We start from the raw sequence: 17,685 nt of genomic DNA, 5'->3' as shown, positions 1-17,685 counted from the left end.
CTCTCTCACCCCTCTCTCCTGTCTATCTCTCCCCTACCTTCCCATTTCTCTCTCTCTCTCACCCCTCTCTCCTGTCTATCTCTCCTCTACCTCCCCATTTCTCTCTCTCTCACCCCTCTCTCCTGTCTATCTCTCCCCTACCTCCCCATTTCTCTCTCTCTCCCACCCTCTCTCTCCCTCTCCCAATCCAAGCCCACTCTCTTACCCCTCTCTCCTGTCTATCTCTCCCCTACCTCCCCATTTCTCTCTCTCTCACCCCTCTCTCCCTCACCCAATCCAAGCCCTCTCTCTTACCCCTCTCTCCTGTCTACTCTCCCCTACCGCCCCATTTCTCTCTCTCTCTCCCACCCTCTCTCTCCCTCACCCAATCCAAGCCCTCTCTCTTACCCCTTTCTCCTGTCTATCTCTCACCTACCTCCCCATTTCTCTCTCTCACCCCTCTCTCCTGTCTATCTCTCCCCTACCTCCCCATTTCTCTCTCTCTTACCCCTTTCTCCTGTCTATCTCTCACCTACCTCCCCATTTCTCTCTCTCACCCCTCTCTCCTGTCTATCTCTCCCCTACCTCCCCATTTCTCTCTCTCTCACCCCTCTCTCCTGTCTATCTCTCCCCTCCCTCTCCATTTCTCTCTCTCACCCTCTCTCTCCCTCACCCTCCCCCAATCCAAGCCCTCTCTCACACACCCCTTTCTATATCTCTTTCTCTGCCTTCCCTTTCTCACACCCTCTCCAAGTCCAACCCCTCTTCTCTCCCTTCCCTCCCCATCTCTCTCACACCCTCTCTCACTCCAACCCCGTTCTCTCTCACCCTCTCCGTCTTTCTCTGACATGAGCAGCCTCAGACTAAAACAAGGTCGCCTAAATTGATTTGGATTTTCGCTGAGCTTCTTGGGCGTGATGTACCGAAAAAATATGAGCGGGCACAAAGTATGTGAGGATGGCTGGTTGGAGGTCCGCTGGGGGCCTAAAGCCCCTCGTCCATAAATTGAAACAGCTATTTCTTGCAGTCTGGAGCCATAATCATTAATGTATTTTTCTGCATATCTAAGCATACCTCTTAAGCTGTCTGTATCCTGACTGGTGTTTTTTTAAAGAAACTAAATATGCTTCTCTGCATTTCTGCTCATATCTGTGTAAAAGTTTGAAAGGAATGTGAGTCTTATTAAGTACATTTAGTTACTGTTTGCTTTTCTAAAGTCTACCAACCTTGCCAGCAGGCATGCCAGCTAAGATAGTTAGACAAGCTAGCTACACTAACTTGATCAATAGCCTAAAATCACTTCTTGGTAGTTATGAGGTTGGGAGATTGGGAACCTATCTGAGCTAGCTAAAGCCAACTTCATAAAATTGCTAGGTGTCTAGTAGTATTAGCCTACAGAGACACATTTATATACAGTGGGGAGAACAAGTATTTGATATACTGCCGATTTTGCAGGTTTTCCTACTTACAAAGCATGTAGAGGTCTGTAATTTTTATCATAGGTACACTTCAACTGTGGGAGACGGAATCTAAAACAAAAATCCAGAAAATCACATTGTATGATTTTTAAGTAATTAATTTGCATTTTATTGCATGACATAAGTATTTGATCACCTACCAACCAGTAAGAATTCCGGCTCACACAGACCTGTAAGTTTTTCTTTAAGAATCCCCCTGTTCTCCACTCATTACCTGTATTAACTGCACCTGTTGAACTCGTTACCTGTATAAAAGACACCTGTCCACACACTCAATCAAACAGACTCCAACCTCTCCACAATGGCCAAGACCAGAGAGCTGTGTAAGGACATCAGGGTTAACATTGTAGACCTGCACAAGGCTGGGATGGGCTACATTCCTTGCAAAATTGGCAGTGTATCAAATACTTGTTCTCTCAACTGTATATACTGTATATATAGTGCTTTTGGGAAGTATTCAGACCACTTGACTTTTTCTGCATTTTGTTACCTTACAGCCTTATTCTAAAATTGATTCAATTGTTTTTTTCCCCTCATCAATCTACAAAAATACCCCATAATGACAAAGCAAAAACAGATTTTTAGAAATTGTTGCTAATTTATAAAGAATTAAAAACTGTAATATTACGTTTACATAAGTATTCAGACCCTTTACTCAGTACTTTGTTGAAGCACCTTTGGCAGCGATTACAGCATCGAGTCTTCTTGGGTACAACGCTACAAGCTTGGCACACCTGTATTTGGGGAGTTTCTCCCATTCTTCTGTGCAGATTCTCTGAAGCGCTGTCAGGTTGGATGGGGAGTGTTGCTGCACAGCTATTTTCAGGTCTCTCCAGAGATGTTCGATCGCGTTCTAGTCCGGGCTCTGGCTGGGCCACTCAAGGACATTCAGAGACTTATCCCGAAGCCACTCCTGCGTTGGCTCGGATATGTGCTTATGGTCGTTGTCCTGTTGGAAGGTGAATTTTCGCCCCAGTCTGAGGTCCGGAGGATGTCTCTGTACTTTGCTGCGTTCATCTTTCTGTTATGCAGGTGAATGAGGACCCAAAAGCGACTTAACAGAAACAGAGTTTATTCCAGTCTTAACAAAAAACGATTAATCCTGAATACTTTCACAGGTAATGTCCAAACAGGAATAACTGAAATCCTCTAGTCAGTAGAGGGGAACAACAGGAGATGCGACCACAGACTGCAGGTCGCTTCGGGTAGGCGCAGGCCGTAGCTGATAGAGACACCTGCTCACACGCAGCATCTGAAGAAGGCAAAAACACGACAGGACGGAACAAGGACACAGTACAGCAAACAAGGATCCGACAAGGACAGAAGCGGAAACAGAGGGAGAAATAGGGACTCTAATCAGAGGGCAAAATAGGGGACAGGTGTGAAAGAGTAAACGAGGTAGTTAGGAGAATGAGGAACAGCTGGGAGCAGGAACGGAACGATAGAGAGAGAGAGAGAGAGAGAGAGGGAGAGAGATAGAGAGAGGGAAAGAACCTAATAAGACCAGCAGGGGGAAACGAATAGAAGAGAAAGCACAGGGACAAGACATGACAATCTAAGACAAAACATGACACTTTCCCTCGATCCTGACTAGTCTCCCAATCCCTGCAGCTGAAAAACATCCCAACAGCATGATGCTGCCACCACCATGCTTCACACTAGGGATGGTGCCAGGTTTCCTCCAGATGTGACACTTGGCATTTCATCAGACTAGAGAATCTTGTTTCTTATGGTCTGAGAGTCCTTTAGGTGCCTTTTGGCAAACTCCAAGCTAGCTGTCATGTACCTTTTACTGAGGAGTGGCTTCCGTCTGGCCAGTCTACTATAAAGGCCTGATTGGTGGAGTGCTGCAGAGATGGTTGTCCTTATGGAATGTTCTCCCATCTCCACAGTGGAGCTCTAGAGCTCTGGCAGAGTGAACATCGGGTTCTTGGTCACCTCCTTGACCAAGGCTCTTCTCCCCTGATTGCTCAGTTTGACAGGGTGGCCAGCTCTAGGAAGAGTCTTGGTGGTTCCAAACTTCTTCCATTTAAGAATGATGGATTCCACTGTGTTCTTGGAGATCGTCAATTCTGCAGACATTTTTTGGTACCCTTCCCCAAATCCTGTCTCAGAGCACTATGGACAATAGCTTCGACCTCATGGCTTGGTTTTTGCTCTGACATGCACTGGCAACTGTGGGACCTTATATAGACAGGTGTGTGCCTTTCCAAATCATGTCCAATCAATTGAATTTACCACAGGTGAACTCCAGTCAAGTTGTAGAAACATCTCAAGGATGATCAATGGAAACCTGAGCTCAATTTTGAGTCTCATAGCAAAGGGTCTGAATATTTATGCAAGCAAGGTATTTCTGTTTTTTATTTTAATACAGTTGCAAAAATGTACTAAAACTTGTTTTTGCTTTGTCATTATGGGGTTTTGTGTGTAGATTGCTGAGGATTATTATTTTTATTTTTTATCCATTTAAAATAAGGGTGTAACGTAACAAAATGTGGAAAAAGTCAAGGGGTCTGAATACTTTCCAAAGGCACTGTATATATAAGCCTGTTTGTTTTTGTTTTAACAGGACAAATCTGAGGGGGTATGTGCCCCTGTTCCCACTATGGGCATGACGCCTCTGGTCACACACACGTGTGCACACACACACACACACACACACACACACACACACACACACACACACACACACACACACACACACACACACACACACACACACACACACACACACACACACACACACACACACACACACACACACACACACACACACACCACAGTCCTCCCCAGAGGATTGGTCTTCTCCACATGATGAGATTGAATTGGATGCCTGTTATGGTAAACAGTAGCCTAATGACAGAGAAGAGAATACAAATCATTCAGAAGAGGTGAACATTAATTCACCTTTTGGCTCAGTTCATTTTGTGGCATTTGATGCCATTCCATTATTTTGTGAGTTTTTCAAATTTCCTAAATGGCCACTATATTCAAATAATTAAATTAATTAGCATTTCTGTTTAGACTACATAGCTAATTCAAATCGAGCATGGACAATTAAAACGAGTTCGAGGGAACACACAGCGCATCTAAATCCTCGCTCTCTATACCAGCCACCCCCCACTCTCTCTCGCTCACCACACTCCATCCACCTCTCTCAGAAAAGTCACAGACAGTGCCAGTGCCTGCCTTTGCATTCCCGCGGACAGGCAAGGGTCTGCTTTGAGACGAGCGGGAGGACAGATTCATTAACCCTTTAAATCGGAGAACTCGGCTACAACATGCAGGTAAACAAACTCATCCATTCTATTAACATGGCTATAGATGTTTTCATTCATTCAAGCTTCTGAAATTGTGAGTCAATCCAAAACTACATGTTTTACGTCCTAACAATTCCGACGAGAAATTGCGATAAATCGTCCAGTGTTTCCAATCTTCCATTCTTTCGTCCACATGTCCTTCAGCAACACATTTCTCGCATGTTGAGCCAGAGCACAGTTCCGAGCGAATTTACGTAATTCTACAGTGCTATATGGCTTGGGCTAGGGCACACACTTAGCGCGCACTGCACAGGGACCCCATCCTCCGGCTGCTTCCAGTGAGCTGTCACAGAGAATCATGTCTTCCACAGTGAATGGACTGTGTGTGTGTGTGTGTGTGTGTGTGTGTGTGTGTGTGTGTGTGTGTGTGTGTGTGTGTGTGTGTGTGTGTGTGTGTGTGTGTGTGTGTGTGTGTGTGTGTGTGTGTGTGTGTGTGTGTGTGTGTGTGTGTGTGTGTGTGTGTGTGTGTGTGTGTGTGTGTGTGTGTGTGTCTTCCACTTTTCCACAGTGACTAGAGCCCTATAGTCTGTCTGCCTGGTTCTATTGTGATTCATGCATGTCTTTATATCTTTAAATAGTCTGTTTTATAGAGGACTTTAATGGGCGACTCTGTCTGTGAGAGTGTACTACTGTGTATTACATGCTACTGTCCTGTGTGTTACATGCTACTGTCCACAGTTTCACTTGATCCAGAATGAATGTATGATAATTGGGAAATATGTGGGGTGATTGAGTGAAGAGAAACACATTGGTTTTACTATCCAGGTTGGGACCAAAACATGTATTCCCATTCAAAATCCTATTTAACCTTAACCTTAACACCAAACCTAGCACTAACCCCTTAACCTAACTCTTAACTTAAATCTAACCTTAACCCCTAACCCTAAAACTAAACCTAACTCTAATTCCTAACCCTAATCCTAACCACTAACACACACACACACACACACACACACACACACACACACACACACACACACACACACACACACACACACACACACACACACACACACACACACACACACACACACACACACACACACACACACACACACACACACACACACACACACACACACACACACACACACAGTCTTGTACAGCTAACCTTGTGGGGACACACAATTCAGTCCCATTCAAAATCCTATTTTCTCTAAACCTAACCCTAACCCGTACTCTTACCCATACCCTAACCCAATACCTAACCCTAGCTCCTAACCCTAACTCTAAACCTTACCCTAGCTCCTAACCCTAAACCTTACCCTAGCTCCTAACTCTAAACCTTACCCTAGCTCCTAACCCTAAACCCATAACCCTAGAGCCTAATCCTGACCGTTAACGTAATTTTAACCCTAACACTAATTCTAACCTTAACCCCAAACCTCTTAGAAATAGCATTTGAACTCGTTGGGACTAACATAATGTCCCTAGTTCGTCAAAAACATATTTTTTTTACCATTCTTGTGGGGATTTCTAGTTAAACAGACCCTCACACAGGTATTGATTGACTGGAGTGACATGGTGTAGGGACAGATTTACAGTAGCTAAGTGTTTTCATGGAGGTGAAGTTTCCATCTGGTATTCACCAGAGTGAATTAAACATAATTAAAATAGTAAACAAGATGACATGAAGAATAGGACAAGGATCAGTACTCTACATGAACAGAAAGACCATTTTTTTTGATGAGGCGTTTATATAGCACACAAAGCATGTTTGTGGAAAAGCTTCAATTCTTGATTTGTTGAGCTCACACTGATCAACATCTTCAATACATATTGATTACGGTTATGTCAATACAAACACGCACACACACACACACACACACACGCACGCACGCACGCACGCACCTCAGATCCTTTTCTCACACACACCCACACACAAACTGCTGTATTTAGGCTACACCTGGAGCAGAGAGAGAAAGAGAGAGATAGCGTAGGAGGACAGGAGAGAAGAGGAGTAGAGTGATTGACTCAGAAATTATCAATATCCACCTCCGTAACATGGATGACGCCTGAGTTTGAATGTGAAGCTAACTGAAGATGGCTAGTTGGAGTTGTAGTTGGCATCCTACTATACCACTCTGGTCTCCTAATCAGGTATTAATCAGTCCCTAAAAGGAGAGAAGGATGAATACCAGTAGTGTTCAGAAATGTAAGCCTAATGTCTTTAAAACGTTAGCAACACATAATGGGGGAGGAGAAGAGAGAAGGAAATAGGGGAGGAGAGGAGTAAATAGGGGAGGAGAAGAGAGGAGGAAATAGGGGAGGAGAGGAGTAAATAGGGGAGGAGAAGAGAGGAGTAAATAGGGGAGGAGAGGAGTAGAGGAAATAGGGGAGGAGAAGAGAGGAGAAAATAGGGGAAGAGAGGAGTAAATATGGGGAGGAGAAGAGAGGAGGAAATAGGGGAGGAGAGGAGTAGAGGAAATAGGGGAGGAGAAGAGAGGAGGAAATAGGGGAAGAGAGGAGTAAATATGGGGAGGAGAAGAGAGGAGGAAATAGGGGAGGAGAGGAGTAGAGGAAATAGGGGAGGAGGAAATAGGGATGAGAAGAGAGGGGGAAATAGGGGAAGAGAGGAGTAAATATGGGGAGGAGAAGAGAGGAGGAAATAGGGGAGGAGAGGAGTAAATATGGGGAGGAGAGGAGTAAATAGGGGAGGAGAAGAGAGGAGTAAATAGGGGAGGAGAGGAGTAGAGGAAATAGGGGAGGAGAAGAGAGGAGGAAATAGGGGAAGAGAGGAGTAAATATGGGGAGGAGAAGAGAGGAGGAAATAGGGGAGGAGAGGAGTAGAGGAAATAGGGGAGGAGGAAATAGGGGAGGAGAAGAGAGGGGGAAATAGGGGAAGAGAGGAGTAAATATGGGGAGGAGAAGAGAGGAGGAAATAGGGGAGGAGAGGAGTAAATATGGGGTGGAGAAGAGAGGAGGAAATAGGGGAGGAGAGGAGTAGAGGAAATAGGGGAGGAGAAGAGAGGAGGAAATAGGGGAAGAGAGGAGTAAATATGGGGAGGAGAAGAGAGGATGAAATAGGGGAGGAGAGGAGTAGAGGAAATAGAGGAGGAGGAAATAGGGGAGAAGAGAGGAGGAAATAGGGGAGGAGAGGAGTAAATATGGGGAGGAGAAGAGAGGAGGAAATAGGGGAGGAGAGGAGTAGAGGAAATAGAGGAGGAGGAAATAGGGGAGGAGAAGAGAGGGGGAAATAGGGGAAGAGAGGAGTAAATATGGGGAGGAGAAGAGAGGAGGAAATAGGGGAGGAGAGGAGTAGAGGAAATAGAGGAGGAGGAAATAGGGGAAGGGAAGAGAGGAGGAAATAGGGGAGGAGAGGAGTAGAGGAAATAGAGGAGGAGGAAATAGGGGAGGAGAAGAGAGGAGGAAATAGGGGAGGAGAGGAGTAAATATGGGGAGGAGAAGAGAGGAGGAAATAGGGGAGGAGAGGAGTAGAGGAAATAGGGGAGGAGAAGAGAGGAGGAAATAGGGGAAGAGAGGAGTAAATATGGGGAGGAGAAGAGAGGAGGAAATAGGGGAGGAGAGGAGTAGAGGTGGGGAACAAGGGCAGAAGAGGGAGAGAGAGGCACAAATACTCACAAACATACAGAAAGAAGGACAGAGCTAGAGAGATGGAGAGAGACATAGAGAAAACGTACCATGGTCTCTCTATCTCTCCAGCGTGGCCAGATAGGATGTTAATCACACATGACTTGTTAATGGAATCACCCGTCTGTGACGCTACAGACGAGGACTTCTCTTCTCCGCTCTCTGCTTCCCCTCCTCTCCGCTCCCTTCCTCTCCCCCTCCTCTTCGCTGCTCCCCTCCCCCATCTCCTCCGCTTCCCCCCTCTACTCCTCTCCGCCTCTTCTCCTCTCCGCTCCTCCTACTCATCCCTCTCTTCTCTACAGTTGTGTGAAGTACCTAAGTAAAATGCTTTAAAGTACTACTTAAGTCTTTTTTGGGGTATCTGTACTTTACTATTTATATTTTTCCAACTTTTACTTTTACTTCACTACATTCCTAAAGATTTTCCATGACACCCAAAAGTACTAGTTATATTTGGACAGGAAAATGGTCCAATTCACACACTTATCAAGAGAACATCCCTGGTCATCTCTACTGCCACTGATCTGGCGGACTCACTAACACACATGCTTTGTTTGTAAATTATGTCTAAGTGTTGGAGTGTGCCCCTGACTATCCGTAAATAAATAAAAACAAGGCAATTCTGCCGTATGCTTTGCATAATATAAGGAATTTAAGTATATTTGAGCAATTCCATTTACTTGTTATACTTAAGTATATTTAAAACCATTTTTAGACTTTTTCTCAAGTATTATTTCACAGGGTGACTTTCACTTTTGATTGACTCATTTTCTATTAAGGTGTCTTTACTTTTACTGAAATATAACATTTGAATACTTTTTCCACCACTGCTTTGATATTCTGCTCTCCACACCCCTCCACTCCCACTCCCCCTCCACTCCCACTCCCCTCCTCCCCCTCCACTCCCACTCCCCCTCAACTCCCCCCTCCCCCTCCACTCCCACTCCCCTCCACTCCCACTCCCCCTCCACTCCCACTCCCACTCCACTCCCCCCCTCCATTCCCACTCCCCTCCACTCCCACTCCCACTCCACTCCCAGTCCCCCTCTACTCCCCTCTCCCTCCACTCCCCTCCACTCCCACTCCCCTCCACTCCCACTCCCACTCCACTCCCAGTCCCCCTCCACACCCACTCCCCTCCACTCCCACTCCCCATCCCTCTCTTCTTTATTCTGCTCCTCACTCCCCTCCACTCCCCTCCACTCCCACTCCCCTCCACTCCCCTCTTCTCCCCTCCTCATCCCTCTCTTTCTTTTCTGCTCCTCATTATTTTCCCCTCACCTCCCTTCCACTCCCCCCTCCACTTCCACTCCCCCCCATCCACTCTCCTCTGCTCCCCTCCTCATCCCTCTCTTCTTTATTATTTTCCTCACTCCCCTTCCACTCCCCCTCCACTCCCCTCTGCTCCACTCCCCATCCCTCTCTTCTTTATTATTTTCCTCACTCCCCTTCCACTCCCCCTCCACTCCCCTCTGCTCCACTCCCCATCCCTCTCTCCTGTCCTCTGCTCCTCACTACCCTCCACTCCCATCTGCTCCCCATCCTCATCCCTCTCTCCTGTCCTCTGCTCCTTACTCCCCCTCCACTCCCCTCTGCTCCCCTCCTCATCCCTCTCTTCTTTATTCTGCTCCTCACTCTCCCTCCACTCCCCTCTGCTCCCCCTCCTCATCCCTCTCTCCTGTCCTCTGCTCCTTACTCCCCCTCCACTCCCCTCTGCTCCCCTCCTCATCCCTCTCTTCTTTATTCTGCTCCTCACTCCCCCTCCACTCCCCTCTGCTCCCCTCCTCATCCCTCTCTCCTGTCCTCTGCTCCTCGCTCTCCTCTCCTTCATTAGTGATGGGTCTATAATGACTCAGCATTTCCTCTTATTCCTCATCCCTTCATCTCTCTATCTCTCCTCTCAGGGAGAAGTAGTGAAGAGAGAGAGAGAGAGGGAGAGACTAACTATTTACACATCATTACAACACTGTATATATCTTGTTTATTATCTATTTCGCTTGCTTTGGCAAAGTAAACATATGTTTCCCATGCCAATAAAGCTATTCAATATAAATTAGAGAGAGAGAGAGAGAGAGAGAGAGAGAGAGAGAGAGAGAGAGAGAGAGAGAGAGAGAGAGAGAGAGAGAGAGAGAGAGAGAGAGAGAGAGAGAGAGAGATTTTCTGTACAGTTTCTGTCAGACCTGGGCCCTGACAGTAAATATCAGTTCGACAAAATAATGGTGTTCCAAAAAAGGTCCAGTTGCCAGGACCACAAATACAAATTCCATCTAGACATTGTTGCCCAAGAGCATAAAAAACTATACATACCTTGGCCCAAACATCAGCACCACAGGTAACTTCCACAAAGCTGAGAGACATGGCAAAAAGGGCCTTCTATGCCATCAAAAGGAACATTAAATTCAACATACCAATTAGGATCTGGCTAGAAATACTTGAAAAAGTTATAGAACCCATTGCCCTTTACAAAATGGGACAAACACCAAATTGAGACTCTGCATGCAGGATTCTGCAAAAATATCCTCAGTGTACAACGTAAACCAAATAATGCATGCAGAGCAGAATTAGGCTGATACCCGCTAATTATCAAAATCCAGCAAAGAGACCACCTAAAAGGAAGTGATTCTGAAACCATCCATAACAAAGCCATCACCTACAGCGAGATGAACCTGGAGAAGAGCCCCCTTAGCAAGCTGGTCCTGGTGCTCTGTTCACAAACGGAGCCCCAGGACAGCAACATATATCTATATGCAACACTGAATAAATGTATTGCTGATGACACAGCAGTGGTAGGCCTGATCACCGACAATGATGAGACAGCCTATCCGGAGGAGGTCAGAGACCTGACCGTGTGGTGCAAGGACAACAACCTCTCCCTCAACGTGATCAAGACAAAGGAGATGATTGTGGACTACAGGAAAAGGAGGACCGAGCACGCCCCCATTCCCATCGATGTGCTGTAGTGGAGCAGGCTGAAAGCTTCAAGTTCCTTGGCGTCCACATCACCAACAAACTAACATGGTCCCAACCACACCAGGACAGTCGTGAAGAGGGTACAACAAAACCTCTACCTCAGAAGAGCATGAGCACTGGTTGCATCATGGCCTGGTATGGCAACTGCTTGACCTCCGACCGCAAGGCACTATAGAGGGTAGTGCGTACGGCCCATACATCACCGGGGCCAAGCTTCCTGCCATCCAGGACCTCTATACCAGGCAGTATCAGGCGGTGTAAAAATAGTCAACGACTCCAGCCAACCTCGTCATAGACTGTTCTCTCTGCTACCGCACGGCAATCCATACCGGAGCGCCAAGTCTAGGTCCAAGAGGCTTCTAAACAGCTTCTACCCCCAAGCCATAAGACTCCTGAACATCTAATCTAATGACTAGCCAGAGTATTTGCACCCCCTACACACACACACACTGCTACTACTCTCTATTATCATCTATACATAGCCACTTTAATAACCCTACCTGCATGTACATAATTACCTCAACTACTTCGACACCGGTGCCCCCGCACATTGACTCTCTCACTATTGTTATTTACTGCTGCACTTTAATTAATTGCCTTGTAATGACAACATATGTCTTGCATGATAAAGACATGATGACTAATATTAAATCATTGATGGTAAATGGCAGTATACTGGTGTGTGTGTGTGTGTGTGTGTGTGTGTGTGTGTGTGTGTGTGTGTGTGTGTGTGTGTGCGTGCGTGCGTGCGTGCGTGCGTGCGTGCGTGCGTGCGTGCGTGCGTGCGTGTGCGTGTGCATACTTTCGTGTGTGTGGTGATGTCAGAGCGATCCAGTGAAGTGCTGCCCCAGGCCAAAGCCATTTGGAACATTAAGAAAGAACTGGAGAAGAGAATCCTGGCTGGCTGGCTGGTGTGTGTGTGTGTGCTCCTTTCCCCCGAGCGTGCTCCTTTCCCCGAGCGTGCTCCTTTCCCCGCGTGCTCCTTTCCCCCGAGCGTGCTCCTTTCCCCCGAGCGTGCTCCTTTCCCCCGAGCGTGCTCCTTTCCCCGAGCGTGCTCCTTCACCCCGAGCGTGCCCCTTTCCCCCGAGCGTGCTCCTTTCCCCTGAGCGTGCTCCTTTCCCCCGAGCGTGCTCCTTCCCCCGAGCGTGCCCCTTCCCCCGAGCGTGCTCCTTTCCCCCGAGCGTGCTCCTTTCCCCGAGCGTGCTCCTTCCCCCGAGCGTGCTCCTTCCCCCGAGCGTGCTCCTTTCCCCCGAGCGTGCTCCTTTCCCCCGAGCGTGCTCCTTTCTCCCGAGCGTGCTCCTATCCCCCGAGCGTGCTCCTTTCCCCGAGCGTGCTCCTTTCTCCCGAGCGTGCTCCTTTCCCCCGAGCGTGCTCCTTTCCCCGAGCTCCTTTCCCCCGTGCTCCTTCCCCCGAGCGTGCCCCTTCCCCCGAGCGTGCTCCTTTCCCCCGAGCGTGCTTTTTAATCTTAATCTGGCAACGATAAAAATATTGCCAGATAATAGGATGGGTACAATTATGTCACTCCTTCATCTTCTTATGTGGTCGTTATGCAGTGGGAAATGTATGTGACATGCACACACACACACACACACACACACACACACACACACACACACACACACACACACACACACACACACACACACACACACACACACACACACACACACACACACACACACACACACACACACACACACACACACACACACACACACACACACACACACACACATACATACACTCTCTCTCGTTCTGTTCTCCCTCATTTCTCTCCTACCTTATCTACCTCCCTGTCTCTACCCTCTTCTTCCTCACTTTATGCTCCTGTGAAATACACAGAAATAGCCATGCAACATTTATTTGATATCATATACATCTCTCCTTTGTTTTTCTTTCCCTCCACCCCTCTCCCTTTTCCAGTCTTCTCTCCATCCCTTTCTCTCCCACATTCCTCCACCATTCTCTTCCCCTCGTCCTTATCCCCCTCTCTCTATCTCTAGCCCACCACTACCTCCTCTCTCTCTCATCCCTCTCTGCCCCTAAACCTCTATTTATCCTGTGCTCCTGCTTAGATAGCCCAGTATTCATTAGGATAATTGACTTCAATTCTTCCAAGAACAAACTCCTTTACATCCTCTCTCTATCTCTTCTCTCTCTCTCTCAGTATAAAGAGAGGGATGTGCCTGTGTTGTCAGACTCCCCCAGGATCTCACAGCCGTTTACACTCCTCCACTGTGTTTTTCCCCCTGTCATCCCTCGCATCCCTCCCACACAGCAGAGAGCAAACAGAGCTCCTGTATCTTCTCTCTTTCATCTCCTTCCCTCGATCACCAAGGGGACCTAGCCAATCCCGTGTTTGTGTGTGTGTGCGTGCGGGTGGGGGGCGAGACAGACGTTTTAGGATCGTTTCGGGGAATGAGCTGTATCACTCTTATCAGATCTCTCATCCATCCACACTGACTTTCACAATGCCCTTGGACCGCTCAAGCACCTTGTTGCAACATCCTTATGTAAAGAGATAATGTTGCTCTGCTATGCTTTAGGTTTAGTGGTGGAGACACACCCTTGGACCTCTCTTGATCCCCTTTCCTTTCTATAATTCCCCCATCTGTTATGCTGGTGAATGAGGACCCAAAAGCGACTTAACGAAAACAGAGTCTTTATTCCAGTCTTAGACAAAAGTGATAATCCTGGATATTATCTAGGTGAAAGCAAACACAGGAAAACTGAAATCCACTCGTCAGTAGAGAGGAATGACTGGAGACGCGACCACAGACTGCAGGTCGCTTCGGGAAGGCATCGGCCGTAGCTGACAATGACACCTGCTCACACGCAGCATCTGAAGAAGGTAAAACACGACAGGGCGGAACAAGGACACAGAACAGCGAACATCATACAAGGATCCGACAAGGACAGAAGCGGAAAACAGAGGGAGAAATAGGGACTCTAATCAGAGGGCAAAATAGGGGACAGGTGTGAAAAGAGTAAATGAGGTAGTTAGGAGAATGAGGAACAGCTGGGAGCAGGAACGGAACAATAGAGAGAGAGAGCGAGAGAGGGAGAGAGGGAGGAGGAGAGAGAGGGATAGAAAGAGGGAAAGAACCTAATAAGACCAGCAGAGGGAAACGAATAGAAGGAAAGCACAGAGACAAGACATGATAATCAATGACAAAACATGACAGCACCCCCCCACTCACCGAGCGCCTCCTGGCGCACTCGAGGAGGAACCCTGGCGGCAACGGAGGAAATCATCAATCAACGAACGATCCAGCACGTCCCGAGATGGAACCCAACTCCTCTCCTCAGGACCGTAACCCTCCCAATCCACTAAGTACTGGTGACCACGTCCCCGAGAACGCATGTCCATGATCTTCCGTACCTTGTAAATAGGTGCGCCCTCGACAAGGACGGGGGGGGGGGAGGGAAGACGAACAGGGGCGCGAAGAAAAGGCTTGACACAGGAGACATGGAAGACAGGGTGGACGCGACGAAGATGTCGCGGAAGAAGCAGTCGCACAGCGACAGGATTGACGACCTGAGAGACACGGAACGGACCAATGAACCGCGGAGTCAACTTGCGAGAAGCTGTCGTAAGGGGAAGGTTACGAGTGGAAAGCCACACTCTCTGACCGCGACAATACCTAGGACTCTTAATCCTACGTTTATTGGCGGCTCTCACAGTCTGCGCCCTGTAACGGCAAAGTGCAGACCTGACCCTCCTCCAGGTGCGCTCACAACGTTGGACAAAAGCCTGAGCGGAGGGAACGCTGGACTCGGTGAGCTGGGATGAGAACAGAGGAGGCTGGTACCCCAGACTACTCTGAAACGGAGATAGCCCGGTAGCAGACGAAGGAAGCGAGTTGTGAGCGTATTCTGCCCAGGGGAGCTGTTCTGCCCAAGACGCAGGGTTTCGAAAAGAAAGGCTGCGTAATATGCGACCAATCGTCTGATTGGCCCTTTCTGCTTGACCGTTAGACTGGGGATGAAAACCGGAAGAGAGACTGACGGAAGCACCAATCAAACGACAGAACTCCCTCCAAAACTGTGACGTGAATTGCGGGCCTCTGTCTGAAACTGCGTCTAACGGGAGGCCATGAATTCTGAACACATTCTCAATGATGATTTGTGCCGTCTCCTTAGCGGAAGGAAGCTTAGCAAGGGGAATGAAATGTGCCGCCTTAGAGAACCTATCGACAACCGTTAGAATCACAGTCTTCCCCGCAGACGAAGGCATACCGGTAATAAAGTCTAAGGCGATGTGAGACCATGGTCGAGAAGGAATGGGAAGCGGTCTGAGACGACCAGCAGGAGGAGAGTTACCTGACTTAGTCTGCGCGCAGTCCGAACAAGCAGCCACGAAACGGCGCGTGTCACGCTCCTGAGTAGGCCACCAACACCGCTGGCGAATAGAAGCAAGCGTACCCCGAACGCCGGGGTGGCCAGCTAACTTGGCAGAGTGAGCCCACTGAAGAACAGCCAGACGAGTAGAGACAGGAACGAAAAGAAGGTTACTAGGACAAGCGCGCGGCGACGCAGTATGAGTGAGTGCTTGCTTTACCTGTCTCTCAATTCCCCAGACAGTCAACCCGACAACACGCCCTTCAGGGAGAATCCCCTCGGGGTCGGTAGAAGCCACAGAAGAACTAAAGAGACGGGATAAGGCATCAGGCTTGGTGTTATTATTACCCGGGCGATAAGAAATCACAAACTCGAAACGAGCGAAAAACAACGCCCAACGAGCTTGACGTGCATTAAGTCGTTTGGCAGAACGGATGTACTCAAGGTTCTTATGGTCAGTCCAAACGACAAAAGGAACGGTCGCCCCCTCCAACCACTGTCGCCATTCGCCTAGGGCTAAGCGGATGGCGAGCAGTTCGCGGTTACCCACATCATAGTTGCGTTCCGATGGCGACAGGTGATGAGAAAAATAAGCGCAAGGATGGACCTTATCGTCAGAATGGAAGCGCTGGGATAGAATGGCTCCCACGCCCACCTCTGAAGCGTCAACCTCGACAATGAATTGTTTAGTGACGTCAGGAGTAACAAGGATAGGAGCGGATGTAAAACGCTTCTTGAGGAGATCAAAAGCTCCCTGGGCGGAACCGGACCACTTAAAGCACGTCTTGACAGAAGTAAGAGCTGTGAGAGGGGCAGCAACTTGACCGAAATTACGAATGAAACGCCGATAGAAATTAGCAAAACCTAGAAAGCGCTGCAACTCGACACGTGACTTTGGAACGGGCCAATCACTGACAGCCTGGACCTTAGCGGGATCCATCTGAATGCCTTCAGCGGAAATAACAGAACCGAGAAATGTGACAGAGGAGACATGAAAGGCGCACTTCTCAGCCTTCACGTAGAGACAATTCTCTAAAAGGCGCTGGAGTACACGTCGAACGTGCTGAACATGAATCTCGAGTGACGGTGAAAAAATCAGGATATCGTCAAGGTAGACGAAAACAAAGATGTTCAGCATGTCTCTCAGTACATCATTAACTAATGCCTGAAAGACAGCTGGAGCATTAGCGAGACCGAACGGCAGAACCCGGTATTCAAAATGCCCTAACGGAGTGTTAAACGCCGTTTTCCACTCGTCCCCCTCTCTGATGCGCACGAGATGGTAAGCGTTACGAAGGTCCAACTTAGTAAAGAACCTGGCTCCCTGCAGAATTTCGAAGGCTGACGACATAAGGGGAAGCGGATAACGATTCTTAACCGTTATGTCATTCAGCCCTCGATAATCCACGCAGGGGCGCAGAGTACCGTCCTTCTTCTTAACAAAAAAAAAACCCCGCCCCGGCGGGAGAGGAAGAAGGCACCACGGTACCGGTGTCGAGAGAAACAGACAAATAATCCTCGAGAGCCTTACGTTCGGGAGCCGACAGAGAGTATAGTCTACCCCGAGGGGGAGTGGTCCCCGGAAGGAGATCAATACAACAATCATACGACCGGTGAGGAGGAAGGGAGTTGGCTCTGGACCGACTGAAGACCGTGCGCAGATCATGATATTCCTCCGGCACTCCTGTCAAATCACCAGGTTCCTCCTGAGAAGAGGGGACAGAAGAAACAGGAGGGATAGCAGACATTAAACACTTCACATGACAAGAAACGTTCCAGGATAGGATAGAATTACTAGACCAATTAATAGAAGGATTATGACATACTAGCCAGGGATGACCCAAAACAACAGGTGTAAAAGGTGAACGAAAAATCAAAAAAGAAATGGTCTCACTGTGGTTACCAGATACTGTGAGGGTTAAAGGTAGTGTCTCACATCTGATACTGGGGAGAAGACTACCATCTAAGGCGAACATGGGCGTGGGCTTCCCTAACTGTCTGAGAGG

At 48.1% G+C, this 17,685-nt stretch overlaps 1 protein-coding gene across 2 annotated transcripts in view; it reads left to right on the top strand.

The window, feature by feature from the left end:
* Positions 1 to 4,588: 4,588 nt before the first annotated feature.
* Positions 4,589 to 17,685, top strand: part of LOC124036451 (calsenilin-like) — a 71,067-nt gene continuing 57,970 nt past the window's right edge. For both annotated transcript variants that reach the window (XM_046351055.1, XM_046351053.1), the window contains exon 1: positions 4,589 to 4,744. In XM_046351055.1, coding sequence (XP_046207011.1) covers positions 4,739 to 4,744 — 6 coding nt within the window. In that variant the 5' untranslated portion in view covers positions 4,589 to 4,738. The remainder of the gene's footprint in view (positions 4,745 to 17,685) is intronic.

Source organism: Oncorhynchus gorbuscha, linkage group LG05 (genome assembly GCF_021184085.1).
Source record: "Oncorhynchus gorbuscha isolate QuinsamMale2020 ecotype Even-year linkage group LG05, OgorEven_v1.0, whole genome shotgun sequence".
Classification (NCBI taxonomy): Eukaryota; Metazoa; Chordata; class Actinopteri; order Salmoniformes; family Salmonidae; genus Oncorhynchus; species Oncorhynchus gorbuscha.
This window is presented reverse-complemented; position numbering and strand designations above follow the sequence as displayed.